We start from the raw sequence: 22,309 nt of genomic DNA, 5'->3' as shown, positions 1-22,309 counted from the left end.
CTTACCGAGATATGCCTGATACACTGTATCACATGATTGTGCAATATGAAATGAATAAAAAGATTAATAACTATCAAACAATGAAATAAATTTGCGGTTCTCCCAAATACAAATCCCTAGTGATATTAGAGTTAATAACAAAATCTCTTTAATTTAAAAGTAAAAGTAAGGAAACGTTGAGCTTTTCTCATGCTCCTATAAGGAGAATTCCAGAATTTATGTCCGGTAAGAGAGAATAGAGATTTCGTAAAAATCGTCAAAGACAATGGCAAATGAAATTCATTAGATTGTTTGGTAGGATATGAATCTACAATTTTGTTTTTAATAAACATAAAGTCAAACACACTTGTCCTGATACGCTTTGGGAAGGTTGGCCGGATCGGTGGGTGGGTGGTAAGTGGATTAATGTTTACTGATGACGACAATCAAACCACGCAGGGCCCTGTTTTATGAAGAGTTGGATTTGATTATAAAGTTGATTTCTATGATAATTATATGCCAGCCTGTGTGTTAAGGAAATATAAAATCGATTTTATCTTGTCATAAAACAGGGCCCAGGGTCCCATTTCATAAAGGAATTAGGATAGCAACTTTTGCTGGAATGACAACTTCCCATTAAAACAACAAATTAAGGACGCTGAATTCCTGTCGTTGCCATAATAATTGCCATTCTGTAAGATTTGCTATCATATTATGAACTTTTCAAATGAATTCGGGCCTAAATGTTATTCTAATACATGTCCCTGGTACTGTGTATAAGGCCTATGTCATGTGTGCGAATATTTAGGATGTCATCTCTCATGAGTCGCATGTTTGATTTGAGATTTTTTTACAATGGTCCCAGTTGATGCGAAGTGCATGACCAACGTTGTGCAAATAATATGATCATCGCCAAATTGGGTTGAGTCGGGAAGCAGTTTGTATTCTCTGAGTCTACCGGCTTGAAGCACTAGTCACGTGATTCTCCTATAAGTAGACCATCCAACATTCACAAGGTAGACACATTTATAGACTTCTGGTTTGTTGTACATATTTGTACTGTCTGCATTTTGTGTAAGTGTAAGTATTGTACGTGAGTTTGTTGATATTGGTGCCAAAACGAGATCATGCTTAATAAAACAAGAACAAAAACACTGATATGAGACTGTGAGCCCGCAGTATACTACTACCTAATGTAACACGATTTCTTTATTTACATCATGAAAATGAAATATGTTTTTTAACACTTTATTGATCATTCAACTTATAATCTTTCAAACAAATGCAATTATAGTAAACTGGAAACATCTCACAACACATGTTTATACCCTTATTATGACCACGAGTTTATTCACCAATCACCATCTGTGTTCCAGCCAAAAACCATTTTACAGTACGTTTTCTCAAGATGAATTCTCATTATTGTTTGTATATTAGTTTCATAGCCTGAGGCACGGTACGTATAGTTATCTCTATAAGTATATCTGTACTACATTACAGTGCACTTTTTTGTACAGCACATGCGATGATATCTATGAAGTGTACTGATGTATACATTAATGCATAATTAGGAAAAAAAATATCTTAAGTTTCATTCTACATCCGCGGTGAACTCTAGTTGCATGCGTGAGGGCTAGCTATGCACTTGGAATGCATTTTACCTATTTATGGAATAGGGAGCAGTAAAATACGAACTGTAATAAAGTGCAGATTTGACATGCATACTATGCATAATAATGCGGTTCATGACTGTGTTGTAATACGAAAACAAAGAAACATTGTTTAACAATATTTCGCTGCTACTATAGCGTCTGACATTGCAGAAGCACAAAAAAAAAAAGGAATAAGGGTTGAGAGTAAACGCTGAAATCGTACGAAAAGCGAAGTTCTGTGAAGTTTCAGGATTCAACATACTCATTATTTTTACAATATAAAGTGCATTTCTATGTATACATGTAGTTAAAAATAATGAGTGTAGTTAAAAATAATGAGTGGAATACATAATCACTTCCCTTGTGTGAACTAATACAACAGTCACCCTAACTAGCCTCTTGCAAATCATTGTAAATCTGCGCCATGCTTGGGTCTTAAACATTGGATGTAAACATAAAAGTACAGAGTAATGCTGATATTGAAGAGTTACACGCATACTTTTATTCGATACATTTTTTTTACGTATTATGTTCCCCTATACTGTTAAGAAGGAACCACCATATACTTAGTAAATATATGACATTGAACTATTTTAAACATTACGAACTTAACTAAATGGAACAAGCAGGCGGACATGTGGTCAGGTAATTAAATAATACGATCCTCGACAATTTTGTGTTAATTACAATGACTCGGCCTTAAATTGCATTGATACACATCACTCCAAAAGTTCTGTGTTCATTATGAAACTAATGTACTATACATGGGTAAAATGCACGTGATCAACATTGGCAGCAAAATAAATTCATACATTGAAAAGAAAGATAACTATCTGATGTGGATACCAGTTTAATTTGCCCTCGATGCCGACCTTGAATTAACTAAAATCTTAAGTACAAACACGGTTGTCGCTGTTTTGTCCCAAATATTAAAAAAAAAAAAACAATATGTAATGTACGTTTTATAGTTCGATATGTCTCAATCTTGTAGTCAAGTATGCTTTGTTGAGAAAGGGAAAGTAAACACACTCGCATGCATACACACAACAGCCGAGGATTCTACGAATCGGAACAGTTAGGTAGCAGATGGTACTTTGAAAGTACACGTACTTTGAAAATTAACAAAACTATTCAATAAATATACAAGGTCGGTCTTCGTTCGCTTTGGACAAGTCATCATAACCATGACTGATCACAACATCAATATGTCATCATAGATTTTTGTTTCTGTTTTTTCATGATCACTACAACAAAATCTCGACTTTAGATCAATTTGGTGTAGAAAGGACACACTGTAAAGTTTTCGTCTTCCTTTTTATGTCACTCAAAATCAGATATGTCACTTCAAGACTTTCATTGAGAGCTCTACAATTTGTTTGTTGTTGTTTGTAAAGGTTGTTGTAGTTTATTTCGTTAATTACAGACAACCTACACTAAATAAAACTTCACTTTACTGGGGCGATCACACGTTCTGGATCTGGCCCGTCTTCATCGTCACGTTGATGTCCGATTCGGCCACCTGAAATCGGCCCCTGATGCCTGACAACATGAGGGACATGGACCGGAAGATCGGATCGAAGAAGAGTCGCACCGAGGCTTCGAGCAGCATGCTGCTGATTCGGAACATGGTGAAGTAGGCCTTGATGCACGGCTGAACGAACCAGATGATGCAGATGTGGAGGAGAGCGAAGATGACGGCCCATAGGAAGGAGATGAGGGGACCGATGATCAGCGTCAGAGAGGCGTACAGGGCAAACTGCAAAGGATGACACAGGTTTGGATTAGGAAAAAACAGTCTTGAAAGTAATGTAACGTCTTTCATGTCGTATTCTCAAACTTGAAAAATATCAAGAAAAATATGAATAAATCAAGAAGCATATTTTATCACATCATTTTAATGACAAAATTGGCTATTACTGGAGAGAACTGCAGATATTCAGATCAATATGCCTGCCGTTCTGGCATCAAAAAGGTCAAAAGTGTAGAGAACAAAGTCCACACACACACACACACCCACACAAAGGTTTTGGTGGGTGTCTTGATATTATGTGAGCACAAATAGAAGGGTAAAATATGAATTTTCTTATATGTATGTGGTGTTGATAACTGAAAAATCTCGCATACGAGGTCCGATCCTTTAATATAGTAGACGGAGGAATCAACTTACGTGCGTCCATCTGTAGATATTTTTGTTGACTGATTTCATGAAGGGGAACCCAGCGGCCGTCTCAGATTCTTTGAATGTGTCTTCATAAGTCACCTGATAAACAACAAAGTCCAGAGAAATTTTGATAGACAGTACTTCTGCTGTATTACGAGGAGTGTGGATGCAAAAAACTGATAAACTTTTTTCTTGTTCAAGTTGAGGTTCAAGTTCAACTTTATTTCCATTTCCATTGAATAGACAAAGAAAAATAATATACAATACATTAACAGAACATATTTGTGACAATTTCAAAGAAAACGTACATGTGATCACGATTAACAACAGGAATTCCTTTTCTAAGGTATATACAAATACATAATACAAAGACTAGAATGGAAATGGAGGGTCCCACTAAAAAGCAGAGCTTGTAGAGTATGGGACCCTCGGAAAATATATACACAAAATTAAAGAAACCAATGTCAACTGACATTGAATTAACTTAGGAAAGGAAAAAAAGAAAAAATAAGGAAAAAAAGAGGAAATGGGAAATGGTCATCATATTTCTTTTTTGTTTTGTTTTTTGAAAGAGGTACTTCTGGCTTTTTCAGAATTTTTACTAATCAATACACATGATAATTTGGCAAGCCAGCCTCTTTGGAATAATCCTTTGATTAAAATGAATAACAACACGGTATATTTTAAGTCTTGGTGTGAAAAAGGTGTACGTTTTATAAATGACTTGTTAGATAATGATGGAAAATTTCTTTCATATTTTGAATTTCAGAGGAAGTTTAGTATACAAACTAACTTTCTTCAGCTCGGTGGATTGTGTACAGCATCCAATCATTTGCCAAAAACTGCATGTCGAAGATGACAGAACCTTTTATTTCTCATGGTTTAAATGTAATATTGAAACATAAGAAAGGTTGTTCTGATATTTATCAAACGTTGTTATGACATACGTCAAAACAAACAGTTTTGTAAAGTGGAGTAGTATGTTGGATCTTGATGATGAAACATGGTCTTTATACTGTTTAAGCCCTTTTCAATCAACTATTGATATTAATATGAGGTGGTTTCAATTTAAGATTCTCAATAGAACATTATATATGAAAGACGCTCTTTTAAAATTTGGTTTTGTAACAGATAAAAAGTGTACGTTTTGTAATGATAGTGAGGAAATCATAATGCATATATTCTGTTTATGTCCCTATTCAAATAATATATGGAATAAGTTTGAGCGATGGTTACTTTTGAAGATAGATAAACAAATTGTATTTACAAATCAACATAAGTTATTCGGATTTTGTGGTCTCAACAACAGTGCATTAAACTGTATGATGATTGTTATAAGAAGAGATTTTTTTTTTTTTTTTTTTTTTTTTTAGCGAAATTAAAAAAAAACCGTTCCGTCATTCGAACATATAATATCTGAGATAAAATGTTATTTTGAGATGGAAAAATGTATGAGTCAAATGAATTGAGTATATGAATATAAGAACGACCCAAGTCCAATTTTTGGCCAAATTTAGTTTGACATGAGAAATTGTAGCTTATACATGGACTCATCTTGTGTGTAAATGATAAATCCTAATTACCCCCGGAAGTGCATGAAATGAATGAGTTAAATCTTATATTAATGTAAGAATGAAGGACTTGGGTCATTCTTACATTCATATAATAGCGCCCTCTCTCATCCTTCTCCCATCTCTATAGCAGAATATCATGTATATGAATAAAAGAAGGACCCAAGTCCATATGAATCAAAGAACGACCCAAGTCCACCACACCAAAAGGCCTCTCCACAATTAATGTAAATGTTAATTGTCATAATAATATATGTTCTAATTTGTATATACAATGTTGCTTTCCCATCACAGTTGAATAGAATATTATTGGACAAATAAAAAAGATATGAAGTTGTTTTTTTTTTTAGTTTACTCGAAATGATCTTCCATGGACTTGGGTCGTTCTTATATTCATATACCCAATTGTAGAAAAAAGAACTTTGTGAAAAAAATGGGCTTTATTCATTGAGTGCTTTTGAATATTTAATTAAAATCGCATTATATTCAAAGTGTTTTCAGGGTTGTTTCTGCCAATAAAAAAAAAAGAATGATACAAACTATATGTTGTAAAAAAAGTTAAAGAAATTTTGTTATTATATGTACAAGTGCAGTAGGCCACTTTTTGTCGATAACCGAATTATTATTCTGTTTTGTACTTTAAAAATTATTTGTAAATGTCACTTTCTGAATGTGTGTATGAATAAAACACCCTGTGGAAGGGGAAAAAAGAAAAAAAGAAATATTTTTGGAAACATCATCAAAATCATCATATATTTCTAGTATTTTCTTTGGTGTCTCTTCAGCTCTAATTTCAAATATCTGACATTGATACAAATTAATATACATTGTAACTATTTTGGCGTTTAAACTCCACTATATGGAAATGCTTATTATCGTCAGTATTAGGAAACAGGCCTCCTGAAATCTAACAATTAATTTACAAAGCACAAATTTGGGGGCACGCTGCCCTTTTGTCATGTGATTTTTGACTCCCTTGAAACCACTTGACAAAGGGCAAGGAGGTCAAAAATTGATGCTTTGTAAAAAGGTTTGTGTGTGTGTGTGTGTGTTTATATGTCCATACGGATGTATGTGTTTTTGTTGCTTGAATGTATGTTAATCCTAAGTGTTCATCTCAGCCATTGTCAGTTAATTCTATCATCTATACCCCAACTATAAAACGATGAACACCCTGTTTCACATAGTGTGTGCAGGAATTTTCATTTGTCCATTTTAGCGCTTTATACCATTGGTTCGACTGAATTCCATTTTGCGATCGACTGAATTCCATTTGCCATTTTTTAGAACTCTTCTGGCTCAGAACACCTTCATCTACGATAGGCCAAAGTATTGGAACTCACTTCCTAACGATATAGTAACAGCAACAGCTTTGAATTCTTTTAAGAATAAATGAAAATTATCTCTATTGAAATTTTATGATATACAACCGAATTAGTCTTATTTCATTATCTTAATCAAGTCATCATTTTTATAGGCATTAGTCACATAAATCAATTTTTTGATTAGAGAAAAATATTCTGTCAAACATAAGTCCTCAGATGTTACTGTTATTGAACCGTATATCATTATGTCTATTTTTTCCTTTTTATATAGTCCGCTCTTCAGCATTCTTACCAGTATTTGTACCCAATTCTTCGCAGTATCAATGTAGGGTGCGTCTTATCATTCCCCTTACATATAGTGGAATCCAGTTTGCTCTTGTCCACTATGGCACGTGTTGTAATTTCATTTTTTTTTTCTTTTTTCCCCCTTTTTCCTTTTTCTTCCTAATTTGACTCTATGTCAGTTGACATTTGGTTTCTTTGATTTCGTGTCATATATCTGTTCGTAGTTTCATGAAGTCGTTATTCGTTCTCTTATGTATTTCTGAGGGTCCTATATCGTACAAGCTTTGTCTTTAGTGGGACCCTCCATTTCCATTCCCATCCTTGTACTCTGCATTATGTATATACCTTGAAAAAATGCAATTATGTTGTTATTCATAATCACATGTTTTCTTTACGTTTTTGGAATTAATATGTTCTGTCAATGCAATGAAAATTATTTTCCCTGTTTATTTAATGAAAATGAAAATAGAGTCAAAGTCAGAGTTCGAAAGGTTGTGCATTCCGCTTTAAATAACTGTACTTTCCATTATTTTCTACAAGGAAATGCACATGAAATTACCTCAAATATTGCTAAATTTCAGGGTTTTCTAAAGAGTTTAAAGGAAGAATACTTATTTTTCATAGAGCACGAATGAAAAAAAAATGATAATGCTTCATTATTGTCCAATCATAGCAAAGCACAAGGTTTCTCAATCATGTCAATAGAAAAACGAACAAAATCGTATTATGGTAGTAAGGCCTATATTGTGCTCTAATATGAAAATGAAAATTCGGCTACACGATACCCTTCTCGCCTTTACCGCACGTTGTATCATTTAGTTTAGTTCTGGTTTGTTTCAAGGTTGTTGGCTATCATAGGATAAAATGCAACACACACACACAAAAAAAAAATACACGATGACAAACAACAACAATAAAAAGATGTACATTAGGAGAGTAGGTTACTAACTAAATACAGCAGTAGCATGAGGGGGGAGGGGAGGGACCCAAACTCACATTCACATGTGGCTTCATACTGTAGATGTCTTCGACGTCACCAGCAGCTTGCTCCTGATTGGTCTCCTGCTGCGTTGCTGTGGTAACTGGAACCGTCCCAGCTGTGACAACGTACGATGGAGGAGAATGGTTGACCGTCTGACCGGGGCCCACCGCATGCCCAGCCTGGCCCTGCCCGCTGTAGTAATTAGTAGGGGCCGGTGCACCACCGTGCAAGGGTGCGCCTCCTGTCGCATACGGGCCTTGCTTGTCCGCCATGTTGTGACCTCACCTGTAATGCATTGATAATATCAGCATTGATAATATCATAGCCTTATTGACTGTAGTGCATTCCCCAGCGTTAACAAAGTTGTTGGGTTTTTTTTTCCAAGCCATTATCATTACACAAGCGTTGCCAGGGTGTTGAGGGATATTGTGGGCTAACGCAGCAGATATAGGATTCAAATCCCAGACCTTCTGTTTACAAAATGCAATCTAAATACAAAAGTGTGCGTTTAGATTGGGCAATCCTATAGCCCTTTTTACACTTGTGTTTCTTAACCCCGTACTTTCTCTGACCCAGGACTATCGTTAATCCCGTACCAATTTTTTTTTCAGCTTTTTACACTCCCCAATAAATTCCGCACTATAAGCTCTTGTCCTGGGCTAAAGAGAAAACTGACCTTTTTACACTCGTATTTCTTAGTCCCGTATACTTTCCAAACCACAGGAATATTCGTGATTTCGCTGTGCACTGTACAAGTACACGCACGCACCGGCAGCACTTGATTACCTCGTTTCTGATTGGTCAATGGGGATCGGACTTCGTCTCCGTCGCTTAGCCCCGGATTATTTCTTCGTTCTGTTTACACTCGCTTGCATTGCACCGCAATTGCGGTGCTAACCCTGCTTTTTTGCAGGGCCAGATAGTAGGGTATTATCGGTGGGGTTACACAAGTGTAAATAGAAAGTGGGCTAAGGAAAGTCCGGTACCAACGGTGGGGCTAAGGCCCCCCCCCCCCCCCTTAGCCCCACCGTTGGCACGGGACTAAGCAAAAATTTGCAAGTGTAAAAAGCCCTTTGGTTAACCATGTCTACTGTTATATTATCAAAGAGAGAGAGATAGAAAAAAGCATTTGGATACGGCCTGTAATCACGAAGAGGCTTTTCTAACCATTTCCAGTAGCAAGTAAGTAAGTAATCATGTCTGAGCATTAATGTGTGCAATACTTCTGCATTGGAGATCACCAATGATTTATTTCAACATGGAGCTCGCATCGAAGGATGGCCGGACCATTTATAAGCTAACAATGATCACCAACATGTAGGCCTATATCGGCCAAACTTCTGCATTACAAACACTTCTGCTCATTTTTAGAAATATAGTGGGGTTTATCAAAGGCTGTAATCTATATTTTGTAAACCCCTTACCTTCTTTTTTTTTAGGGGGGAGGTGCTATAATAATCATAATGTTCTGATGTTGTCAAAAATGACTGAGCAATAACTGTTATTTAGAAATAGTACGAATTTTGCTAGACACTTCAAAGGTTGTTGAGTGTATATAATCATAACAATAAGGAAAGTAAGCACTTTCTGAATCTATTTGTCAAGAATCATACTGGAAATGGTTGTCTTCTCAGTACTAACGACATTCATTTTTATGATTCAATATCTGTTTTATTATGTCATTGCATGATAACTTATGGTTGTTCATTTCACGTCTTCTGACGTAAGAAATGGTAATTCTCGCAGATTACTAATTTAAGTACGTCCCCATAAGTTTCACATATCATACAGTAGGCCTATACATAACAATTTCATTTTCTTTATTGTGAGTGCAATGTATACATATGATTCCACGAACATTCGCACATTCTCAAAACTACACCGACCAAACAAATCAATGTAACGGCATTATCTCTAGGCTCTGTGAGCTTGAATTGACTTATCTATTGCCTATGTTTTGCATGTCTCTTTCCCTTCTGTATCTTACTATACAGGCTGAACGGATTTACTCACAGGAGTCACAGTCTTGCGTGTTGTACGCCTACTTCGAAAGTTGAAACTGTTATACCAGTACCTTGTCAAGAGATGTCAGTACATGTACAATCACTGTGCATGAAACTATTCCCCGAAGTACCGAAAGACTGCCGTAGGCCTACGTAGCTACAAGATTGATTCGGGAAAAATAATCTATAGTTTCACACCTAGAGGAAACCACCCCGGTAAAGCAAGTACCATTGTGACCACGCGAAAATCACACTTCAACTCTGAAAAATTGCAGAGATAAGGTTTTCCTATATAATATTACAATGGTGCCGCGTTGCTGGGGAAAACCCCAGACCACCATTGTTCGTAGCTACAGATTTCAAACCTCAAGATCAAACTCATGATCATGATGCCATTCAACCGCATGTTTTGGAATTATTCTAAATCTCGTCCATGTAGGAATAAAACAAGTGCAGTTATGACAGTAAACGGTGTATCTTGAACTTACCTCTACCTCTGCAAAAGAATGCTGTGGACTGGTTCACGGCACTACAGAGGGGAAATTATCTTTATGGATAAGGTAGAAGAGATATCACGCTTTCCTAAAGGAGCATATGAGGGGACAAGGCGTACAAGGGTGACTGTGGCGTTCCTGGGGTCATCCTCTCCGCCGCCGGCGTGAGGCGTATAGCTAAAGCGGTTCTTGGACGTAGCACTCACATGATTTGCTACGCTCCCCCCCCCCCCCCCCACACACACACACACACAAACACCAGTGACCAAAGGAGCCGTCTGTTTTTAGACATCGTTTTTATTAGGCACGAGATGGCTGCTGTATAGCGATAGGCTTTTAGCAAATTCAAGGAAAACTCTTTACTTGTTAAGTAGTTGTATCAAAACTTAAAACCTCTTTGGTAATGTTATCAAGAAAATTCCAAAGTTTAGGGCCAGAAAAACAACAAAAACAGATTTGGCAAAAGTCAAAGGTGAATAAAATTCATTGAATAGCAGGGTAGGATATGAATGTACAGTTTTGTTTTAATATTGAATCAAATACAATTAAGAGGGAGAATGACTGTAATGTATTTACATAAATTGACCAACGTGCAAACTATAAAATTGATTCGCGCACGCACTCACACACACACACACACACATCACGGTATGACCTCTCCATTATTTCATTCGTAACAATTATCGCGAGAGTTTTTTTTTTTCTGTAATAATATTTCTTGTTTCTTGCTGTGCAAATTTAAGAGATTTCATAACGTCATCGATATTTTGGTGTGCTTTATTATAATTATATGCACAGTATGCCCATTCATTCTACCCCGATTGTGTATACGTGTGATAGCACTGCGCGTGTGTGTATATCTTTGTATGGAAGTGTGTATGGAGCGCACCATTCTGACTTCACGTTATATTCCTTTAACAATCTATCACCAAGTCGCCAGTGTACTTAGTACTCGAATTGTTAAAACGGACTTTGTCCTTCCAAAGTTCAGTCAATTTCGTTGCGTATATTTTCCCTCTCATATTTTTGTTTCTGTCCTTGTCACGTGCAGGGTGCCGAGACAGCTGTGAACTCTATGTACATATTTTTCAAATTTCGCTGTTGGTGGATTTCTTTTTTTTTTTCCTCTTCAATCTAATGTGGTTGTAAAATGTAGACTATAGAATTTCGACGATATAACATGTATTGATGGCGACCATTAATCATTGTCAAAATGATTACCAATTAAATCAGCAACAGAATATTATACATGTGGTTTAAGGGGGATGGCTACCAACTGATCAGTGGGAATCAGTGGGAATGCTGGGGGATTATTGTTCCAATCCTCGTGGGATTCATTTAAGAAAACATTATGTATCTATTGTTGTGTGAAAATTATCTGCTTCAGAATGGTCTCATATTCAAGTAATGTGCAGTTTTATGTTTCCAGGTTAGCATGCCTGCACAGTGACGGGGCATTAAACTGCACATTACTTGAAAATGAGACCATTCTGAAGCAAACAATTCTCACACAACAGTAGATGTATAATGTACTCTTAAATGAATCCCACAAGAACTGGAACAATCATCCCCGGCATTCCCTCTGATTCCCATTGATCAGTTACTAGTCATCCCCTTTAATATCACCAATTCTGTTATACGATCTGATCTTTTAAATTGTCAGATTTATTCAATTGGCAACACACTTTCGAATATCAAAGTTCGAATGTTTCTGTCCAAAATGTGGCAAATTTTCGTATTTTTTCTTTTTATACCCCCGCCAAACGAAGTTTGAAGGGGGTATATAGGAATCAGCGGACGGGCGGTCGGTCGGGCGGTCGGTCCGTTGCAAATCTTGCGTCGCGATCTACTTCCTCAGTTTTCAACCGATTCCCATAAAACTTGGCACAGATGTGTGCCTTGGGTTGTAGATGTGCAAGACGTATTTTTTGACAGTACCCAAAAGTACGTTGCCATGGTAACGGCATATTATGGGCAAAAATGGGTACAAATCTTGCGTCGCGAACTCCTCCCACAGTTTTTGATCAATTTTTATGAAATTAGGTACAGATGTTCATCTGAATATGTTAATGTGCAAGACACATATTTCCGCAGTGGCAAAAAGTGCGTTGCCATGGTAACGGCATGTTATTGGTAAAATATAGGGCAAAATGCTTCATGGCAAAACTGCTTCATCAGTGTTCTTCCAATTCTCATGGAATTCATATTGAATGTTTGTCTTAGGATATAGGTCAGCATGACACATTTCTTCACAGTGACAAAAAGTATGTTGCCATGGTAACAGCTCACAGATTATGAGCCAAAATGATGGAAAATTTTGTGTTGCAAACTACTTCCTCAGTTTTTGCCCAATTCCCATGAAACTTGGTACAGATGTGTGCCTTTGGTTGTAGATGCGCAAGACGCATTTTTTGACAGTACCCGAAAGTACGTTGCCATGGTAACGGCATATTAATGGCAGAAGATCAAGGAAAGATCTTGCGGATTTAACTACTTCCTCAGTTTTTTGACCAAAGCTTATGAAATGTGGCACACACCTTGATCTTGGTGGGAAGATGTGGAAGACATATTTTTCGGACGTGTCGGAAGCTGCGTTGCCATGGTAACGGCATATAAATGGCGGAAGATCAAGGAAAGATCTTGCGGATTGAACTACTTCCTCTGTATTCGACTGAAGCTCATGAAATGTGGCACACACATTGGTCTTGGTGGGAAGATGTGCAAGACATATTTTTTGGACGTGTCGGAAGCTGCGTTGCAATGGTAACGGCATATTAATGGCGGAAGATCAAGGAAAGATCTTGCGGATTGAACTACTTCCTCAGTTTTTGACAAAAGCTCATGAAATGTGGCACACACAATAGTCTTGGTGGGAAGATGTGCAAGACATATTTTTCGGACGTGTCGGAAGCTGCGTTGCCATGGTAACGGCATTTAAATGGCAGAAGATCAAGGAAAGATCATTCCTTGGGTAAGACTGTCGTCACGGGGCGGGGGTATTAATCACCTTCAGTGATATTTCTAGTTTAATTTATGACACGATGAATCTGAATAGTCTACAGAGTAAAATTCAGAGTTTTTGATCTGATAAAGACACTGCAGCAAAATAACCGAAGAATTAGATAACTTTGTGGGCCGAGTTAACCTTTGGGACCCGAAACTGCCTCATGCCTATCTTAATCACACTGAAACTATGCTAATGACAGGAATACGTTTATTGCTGACTTTCGTCAATATTTGCCTAATTACGATAACAAGAGATCACGCCACGCTGGACACCGATATTCATTTTTTTTCTATCACTCGTTTCCTGTTTTGTTTCTAGTCTTTTTCTTTCTTTGCTCGTGACAGTTTCATTTCGAACTTAATTAATTTGACCCACTATAAATTATTTCCATTGTAGAGAAATAGAGCACTTCAATCAATCATCAAAGGCAGGTGTTAAGAAAATATAACCCTACCTTGGTTCAAGTTAATTATAATGAATGAAGTCAAAACTATTTCTTTACACGCCAAAATTAGAAATATCAAACTCGGGCAGAATACGAGAAAGATATGGAAATCCAAGTATCGAAGGGTTTTTGTTTTTGTTTGTTTTAGATGCAGTTAGTTTTTATGAAAATTAAATAAGACTCATTATTCCGAATGTGCGTGATTCTGACAATTCGACATGTCCGAAGGTTCTTTTAAAATCCGAATACTCGTATGAAAGAAAAAAAAAGTTCATCATTCCTAGGTTCGCTTGAGCATACCTTTACATTTTCTGACTAACGAGCCTTCGGAATAACGTCGAGGAACAATTAATACCGCGATATTATGTTGGATCTACAAACCCTATTTCACTTCTGATTAAAGGGATAGTACAGTATTGGTAGAGATGAGAATTGGGCTTTGAACTTTTTGCGAGATACCAAGAAAACACTTATGATGTAGTACAGAGCATACCATTTTAAGAGGAATTCAAAGTTTATTTGATGAAAATCGGGTTTGGAATGACTGAAACATCCAAAAACAAAGTAAAACAAAGCGATCATAAAAAAGTGTGGGTCCCACACTTTATTAGAATCACTCTTTTTTTTATATCTCTGCCATTTCAAAAACAATTTTCATCAAATAAACGTTGAATTCCTCATAGAATTACATGCTCTTTCATGAGAGGTTTCTCATTATCGCACCAAAAAATGTTAGAAATCTGAAATTAGGTCTCAACCAAAACTGTGTGATCCCTTTAACGAACAACTAGGTGTGAGGAGTTCGCGGGATCAGTTTTTCTTCATTTTAATAGGGCCCAACCCTTCGGAATAACAAACATCATTCGTTTTCGCAAACCAGTACAACTGGTCAGGCGTTAAAGCATATGACAATGAGGTAAAGGAATGACGTCATGGCCGTACCTGTCCTATCGCTTCTCACGCGTATCCGGGCAATTACCCCCGGCTAAGTACTGGTTAGTGGTAAGGTTAGAGTAAAGTTTAGGGTTAGGAGTTTGGGTTAGGGTTAGGATTAGGATTAGGCTCAAGATTAGGATTAGGGTCAGGGGAAGGGTCAGGGGTAATTGCCCAGGGGGTAATTGCCCTAGACCCCTTCTCACGTGATCGTCGAGGCCGTGAGAACGAAGTCCATACAGGTACTCATTCGCCTATTTACAAATTAGATAAAGACAACTGTTTTTGACAATCCATGAATTAAGGGAAACAATGTATCGACAAATTATTACAAAGAGCTTTGATGAGTCATACAGCAACGAAGGCTTTACAGTCGCAGAATTTTCAATTGACTTAATTCATTTCGTAGTACAAGCTAAAAAAAAACAAACCCCGAGGTAACATTCTGTTTCGCGTAAATTTGTGTTGTTTTCTGTTATTGTGAATCTGTTTTGCGCAAACATTTCAACTTGTGCAAACAATAAGAAATCTTTAAATTCCTTTTGCCGAGTTTAAAAGCATTGCGATCGTGGTGGCTCGACGTCCCTCTTCCGATCAAAGCAAACTTACAGACAGCATGGAATGAACCATATAATAATAATATAATAAAGTACATTTATAATGCGCCGTATCTATCATTAATGATACTCTCGGCGCATGAGAGCCTGCGTACTTCAACACATACTGTGTACAACCATCCAAACCAAGTCCACATAATAATACATTAACATTAACAAAAACTACAATTAAACAAATATGATTTCACTAGAGTCTTGAAGTGAGAGTACGAAGTTTCCTGACGGATGTTAATGTTCCATAGATAAGGTCCAATGTATGAGAAAGACCGTGCCCCCCAACTGTGATATATGCGTGGAATGTGAAGCAGACGAGAGGTTGAGGAGCGTAGTTGCCTTTCTGGAGTGTAGGGTTGTTTTAAGTCCTGGATGTATTGTGGAGCTGTGCCATGTAGTGCTTGGTAAACAAGAAGGAGAATCTTGAATTGGATGCGGGCATTGACCGGAAGCCAGTGGAGCTTCTTGAGGATGGGTGAGATGTGGGATGATGACTTGCTTAGCGTGACCAGTCTGGCAGCGGAGGTTTGAAGGCGTTGAAGTCGGTTGATTTGATAATCAGGGAGGCTGGCGAATATTGAATTACAGAAGTCTAGTCTTGACGATATGAGAGAGTGCACAACCATTTCCGTTGCTTTTTGGGAAAGAAACTTACGGATTTGTGAAAGGTTTCGCAGTTGATATCTTACTGACTTAGTGACACATGATACATGACTATAAAGAGTCATGTTGCGATCCAATATGACACCAAGATTTCTGCAGCTCTCCTTTGGCTGCTGCACAGTGCCTGCGATGATGACAGAGGGTGTATGAACTTTGTTTATCATTCCCCTGGAACCAAGAAGTATGACCTCAGACTTGGATCCATTGAGTTTCAGGTTGTTGTCTGTCATCCAAGCCCGGATGTCCGTCACACAGTCTTCCAGCTGACTGACAGCAGCAAGGAGGTTCTCATCTTTGGGTGGACATGCAATGAAAAGTTGGATGTCATCAGCATAGCAATGATAATCTACCTTGTGAGAGCGGATCAGTTCTCCGAGTGGCTGGATATACACAGAAAACAGGAGCGGGCCGCAAACAGAACCTTGCGGAACACCATATTTGAGATTCGTTGCACTTGACTGAACTTCCCCTATGGATACACGCTGTTGACGGTTGGAAAGATATGACCGGAACCAGTTCAGGGCTTTTGTACCAGTCACTCCAAAAGTGCTGAGTAAGTCAAGGAGCGTTGTGTGGCGGACAGTATCAAACGCTGCTGAAATGTCGAGCATCACAACAACAATCAGGTTTCCATTGTCCATCTCATATAAGATAAAGTCATTCAGCCCAGCCATCAGAGTTTCGACACTATGATGGCTCCTGTATGCTGACTGACGATTATCGAGTACTTTGTTGGATGATAAGTGCTCACTTAGACGACAGAAAACTGCACGCTCGATAACCTTGGAGAGAAATGGTAGATTGGAAACTGGTCTGTAATTATGCAACGAGTTTCGATCCAAGCCAGCCTTTTTCAGCACCGGCCTGACAATGGCAGTCTTGAGGGAATCAGGCACGACACCTTTCTCAAAGCTAGAATTGATGATTTTCGTGATGGTTGGAATCATGACTGGCGTACATTTCTTCAGGAGATGCGTAGGCATAGGATCCAACTTACAGGACTTTGTGGCTGACTTTGCAATGAGTGATTGCACTTCATCAGGACTGACAGGATGAAGGGATTCCAAGACACTTGTGATATGATCTGGGATGGACGTTCAGTTTGAGATCTTGATCTGGTAGCCAGAGCTGAACAAACTTATTCAACTCTCTGCTGATAAAACAGACTGAACTCATTAACAAGACACTGAACATCTTCATATTCAGGAAGGATTGAATCTGCCTTCCTGTTCAGAAGTTCATCAGTCAGACGAAATAATCTCTTGGAATCCTGCGCACAGTCATCCAGAAGGCCATTGTAGTAGCTAATCTGGGCTTTCCTTATGGCTGATTGGACAACCTGCCTTCGTTTGACAAAGAGCTGCCGGTAAATTTCCAGTTTGGTTTCACGCCATTGTTTCTCGAGCTGTCTTCTTTGTTGTTTCTCACGAGTTATCTCATCATTATACCAACGTGTGTTTGGTCTGAGTTTTATTTCTCGCACTTTTCTCGGGGCAAGATGATCTACGACCTCCTCGATGATGTTGCTGTAATTCCCGAGTGCCAATTCAAGACTGTCAACACTGCACTTCTCAATCAGCGACATATCCTTAAGGTCGTTCATAAAGGCTGTTGTGTCTAACTTACTAAAATTCCTACATGATACTTTCTTTGTCAGTGGCTGTGTTTTTGAGAGACTGAAATTGCACGCAATTGCAGAGTGATCTGACAGGCCGCCAATAACTTTGAGGTTGGAGAACACATGTTTATCAGTCTCCAGCGAAATGAACAAGTCAAGAGTTTGGCCACGTTCATGTGTACACTGACTAATATGCTGCTGCAGACCATATGAAGACAGAAGGTCTTTGAATAGCACAACATCTGGTGAAGTAACAGTGAAGTGGATGTTAAAATCTCCACAAATTATCAATGATCCTGGCTGGAAGAGGCAATAATCAAGAAGGTCTGAAAATTCCTCTAAAAATGTACGGAATGGACATGCTGTCCCAGGTGGGCGATAAATGATGACAAGTTGCACAGATTTTGATTTAGATGCAATGTTAGCTCGTATGAATTCACATGACTTGAATTTCATGTCATTATCAGCCTGGTCTTGGAAATGAATGTCGAGCTCATTTCTGTACAAAAGACCTACTCCTCCTCCCCGTCTAGTAAGTCTCGGCACATGCTTGAAGTTAAACATATCCTGCTTTAATCGACCAACCACTGCAATGTCATCTGTGTTGAGCCATGTTTCGCATATACCCAGAACATCCAATGTATTATCAATCATGAAGTCAACCACATCAGCAGTTTTGTTCCTTACAGAGCGGGCATTCAGCATACCAAAAGCGATGTTATGGCAGGCACAATGCTTCTCTTTGCTCAAAGGTGACTCCACTGGATTGTCCTTTTAGTGTCCTGTTCCTATTCTTTCCGGCTCTGGATCCCCGCTTTGTTGCCGGAATCCTATTAATGCCAAGGGTCCTTAAATGATGCATCAGGTGCGAAGAGATCCTATTCTTCTCTGGAATCAAGTCCTGAATGGCCAGAAGATCAGTCCTTGAATAGGATGCCATTGTTTGTTCAGAGTAGGGTACAGGTGGAGCTGAACTCTTTTTGTGCTCAGACAACACCAACAGGAGAAGAACCAGGACAATGCCAAGGCCACTCACCCAGCAAGGCGGTCGTGCTCCAATGCCTCTGTATATGGGTGCATGTACAAACCTCATGTTGAAGGTGAAATATCAAACAATATTTCACATCAGTTTTGAAGAAACAGGGTGAGTAATCCACATGGAAGTTTTCCCAGCAGAGTCTCCAGGATACAATAAATCCATCCATATAAAATTGACAGAGAAATATTCAGTAGATGCATCAAATTCAGGTGTTCTTTGCAGAGCTCTCAAACAAGCTGCCACAGGGCGCTTGCCTTGATGTCTGAACCATGGAAAGGGACTGATGGTCATACACAGTACATGCACTTTCTCGCTGTGCAAATGCGAAAAAAAAAAAAAGGAAAAAGGATAAAAAAAGTTGTCTATTTAATTGTTCATTTTTCTTTTGATCGGAACTCTTGTCCAAACAAACACATACGGTTGTCATACAAACACACGCAAAATATTTTCATACCGAATGCTTCATTCTCAGCAGTTACATCATCCACAGAACTAACTTCGTACATAAGAGAATCAATATCTGTACGAGACATTTTCTTATTTTACATAATAATCTCTATATATTTCCGAACCAATCAATATAGTACTCCACAATAAGATATACAGTCATTTTTATACTTTGCTTTATATAACAGACATAATAATGCATATGTCAATATTGACAACAAAAATGGTATTTAAACACATCCAAGTGTGGAATGTTGATGTCTATACAACATTACTGATCTAACACAACATGATCTGAAATCACCACACTACTTATGCACTTTTTTTCAAAATCGAAAATATTTAGTCTGCCAGCTACCTGCTCCCTCTCTCCTGCTTCGCCTACTCAAAATGATTCCACACAACATATACAATAGCTTGGAAGGTAGCCATATAAAAAAAAAAAAAAAACAATAACAAAACAAACCATGATACTGGCCATTACTGTTTGCAATATACATCTGTACCACTTAAGTGATATTCAGAATAAGGGCGCACTTACATCGAGCATGATACTGGCAAACGGTCCAGGTTTTACTATGGAGCGCCAAAAGGAACCATATCTGTAATCAGTAAATTCGGTACAAAAGCACACAAAATGTTATTCTCATGTCAAAATCAAGAGCAACAAAGTCAACAGTAGAAGATTAATTTTGTAACAAAATTATTAGTGGGGACATGATATTGTAACAGAACCAGACATGGTTCCTTTGGGTGCTCCATAGCAGAAACCCTGACAAGGTGCCCGTACTGTACTCGGTACAACAGGCCTTAACCCTGGTAGAAGCATGTGAGTTTTACGTTGTTTACAAGTGCCGCAAGTGTTGCCACTTTGGTAAGTTATGCACTGTTTTGGTGCACGCACAACATGAACGTGAAGTAACTATCACCACTGTAATTTGCCCTCAAGATCGCATGTTTCTCAGTTTGCAAAGCACTTGGCAACAGTCCATCGAATGACAGGGTAAAAATCTCGAGGTGTGGAATTTAGCCTTTGCAACTACATACTACACACAGTAGGGCAGTACAACAGAATGGCACCCTGGTAATTAAAAATCACAAAATATGACACACACACAGAAATATTAGCTGATTGGGATATACGAGAGGTCCTCTGTACAAATTGTGTACTGTTGTCGTTTAGACATGTTTCACAATATCACTAGCACCTAACACAAATGAGACATGTAGGGTACGGGAAATTTTATATTAACATTTTCGTCTACAACTGGGTTATCACGGCGTTCAGTGTGACTCTATACAGGATATTTATAAGTTGCAGAGAACCAAAGACAAAGAAAAGAAAAATTGTCATATTAAATACGTAGCAGGGTCTGGCAACCCCCAAAAATCCAAAACAAAAGCAACTGATGATGGTAAACTAGTAGGGCCTATCCCATTAAACAATACAAGAATGCAAACTGGAAGGAAATCTGTGGCATGTACGGAATACGGTTTCAAAATGATCACTGCTCAGAGCTCAAGGGACACAGTGTAACACGGATGTAAAAAGGATAAAATGACTATTTTTTTTTAACAGAGACTGACAGAAACGCCACTCCCATTGAGTGATAAAGAAAACATGCTATAAATATGCATATCTCTGTGCTAAATATTCATTACTGACTGCAGTATTAACAAGGAGGATAATCTCTGCAACTATCACACATCTAGTTACCATGATCGTTACAACACCGTTTCATGCTGACAGCCATTTTAAATGCATACATTTTTATTCAGAATCATGATCCCTGGAACAAGGAAGATTCTGGATCTAGTACTAGTACACTTGTCACAACCTTTATTTGTAAAAGACAATTGCACGGGAAAAAAAAAAAGAGATAAACATATAAGACAGAGATCTCCTCATCATTTGATCCTCAATTTCAGACTCCTGTTCCTTGGAAATGCTGGCCATGGGTTCCCTGGTTCGGTGCTACAGGTGAAAATACACAGATATTGTCATGACAACCTCCCATCCTATTTTATCTCATCTTGGTAACAAATTCTGAGTGTGAATCTGAGAAGATCCCTAAGAATGAATCTCAGAAGATCCCTTCATCCCGAGATGACCACTCCATAATTCTATTGCAAAACTCTGCACCGAAACATAAAACTAGTATCATGTCGATGTGCATTTATCAAAGTCAAAGTCTTATTGAAATCTTCAAATAAATGCTTCTTCACATCCCACACATACATATCCAAAATAAACAAACAGAACAAAACACCACTTGACCAGTAACCCCAAGAATAGAGAAATATTCCATCAAAATGTTCAGTTATGCTTACAGATTCCCTTTCACATGATGAACTTTTATGAGAATTCATCACATGTGTGACCAACCACAAATTAATACTAATACGTAGCAATACACGTATTTCAACTGCAAAGGGTAACATCCTACACATCGAGCACCAGGAACAACATCTCCACGAACATTTTGTCAATCAAAGTTCCACGTTACAAAACTAATTCTTAATTAAGCAGGGTAGTTAAACAATCTCATGAACATCTCTTTGTGTTTGTACCTGGCTCAGGAACATATTACACCGCATGAACATCTAAGGCAATAGAACAAAATCTACAAATCAACAACAGGAAGCTACTGGTCATTAACATCCATTTCAGGGGCGGATCCAGGGAGGACCGCAACCGGCGCACGCCCCCCCTCCTTTATTTTTTGTTGAAACAAAAGAAATAAAAAGAAAAAAAATGGGGGGAGGGGTGCGTGTGCCCCCCCCCCCCTTAATTTTGTAAAAGCGCCCCCTCTTTACGGAATTCCTGGATCCGCCCCTGCATTTACCCTGGGCATGTAAAAAACCCTTTTTAGATGATACAACATTTTCAGACAGAATGTTCTCAAAGTGGCTAGCAGTACTTGACTTGTGGGCTAAGGAGTATCACTGAATCCTTGTTGAAGATTACACCTTCAAGAAGTGTAGAACATAGTGGAGCTACAATTGTACATTTGAGCATCACATGTCATTTTTGCCTGATCAATTCTGGTAATTTGGTGTGGTGTTTAACATGACTGGTCTGTTACAAACACAT

At 38.1% G+C, this 22,309-nt stretch overlaps 1 protein-coding gene across 1 annotated transcript; it reads right to left on the bottom strand.

Annotated features, from left to right (window-relative positions):
- Nucleotides 1-1,168: 1,168 nt before the first annotated feature.
- Nucleotides 1,169-8,227, bottom strand: LOC140239963 (caveolin-3-like). The gene is made up of 3 exons (XM_072319777.1): nucleotides 7,970-8,227; nucleotides 3,799-3,891; nucleotides 1,169-3,387 (listed from the first exon to the last, which is right to left on the bottom strand). The coding sequence occupies exons 1-3, from the start codon at nucleotides 8,225-8,227 to the stop codon at nucleotides 3,094-3,096; spliced, it is 645 nt and encodes a 214-aa protein (XP_072175878.1). The 3' UTR covers nucleotides 1,169-3,093.
- Nucleotides 8,228-22,309: the final 14,082 nt, after the last annotated feature.

This window comes from Diadema setosum, chromosome 16 (assembly GCF_964275005.1).
Source record: "Diadema setosum chromosome 16, eeDiaSeto1, whole genome shotgun sequence".
Taxonomy (NCBI): Eukaryota; Metazoa; Echinodermata; class Echinoidea; order Diadematoida; family Diadematidae; genus Diadema; species Diadema setosum.
Note: the sequence above shows the minus strand (reverse complement) of the source record. Positions and strands in the feature narration are given on the sequence as shown.

Excerpts from the sequence above, each read along its gene's own strand:
- LOC140239963 (XM_072319777.1), bottom strand. The coding sequence starts at position 8,227 with ATGGCGGACAAGCAAGGCCCGTATGCGACAGGAGGCGCACCCTTGCAC. Across the intron at positions 3,892-7,969 it reads GTATGAAGCCACATGTGAAT|GTGACTTATGAAGACACATT; the intron begins GTGAGTTTGGGT and ends GTTGTTTATCAG. Across the intron at positions 3,388-3,798 it reads ATATCTACAGATGGACGCAC|TTTGCCCTGTACGCCTCTCT; the intron begins GTAAGTTGATTC and ends CATCCTTTGCAG.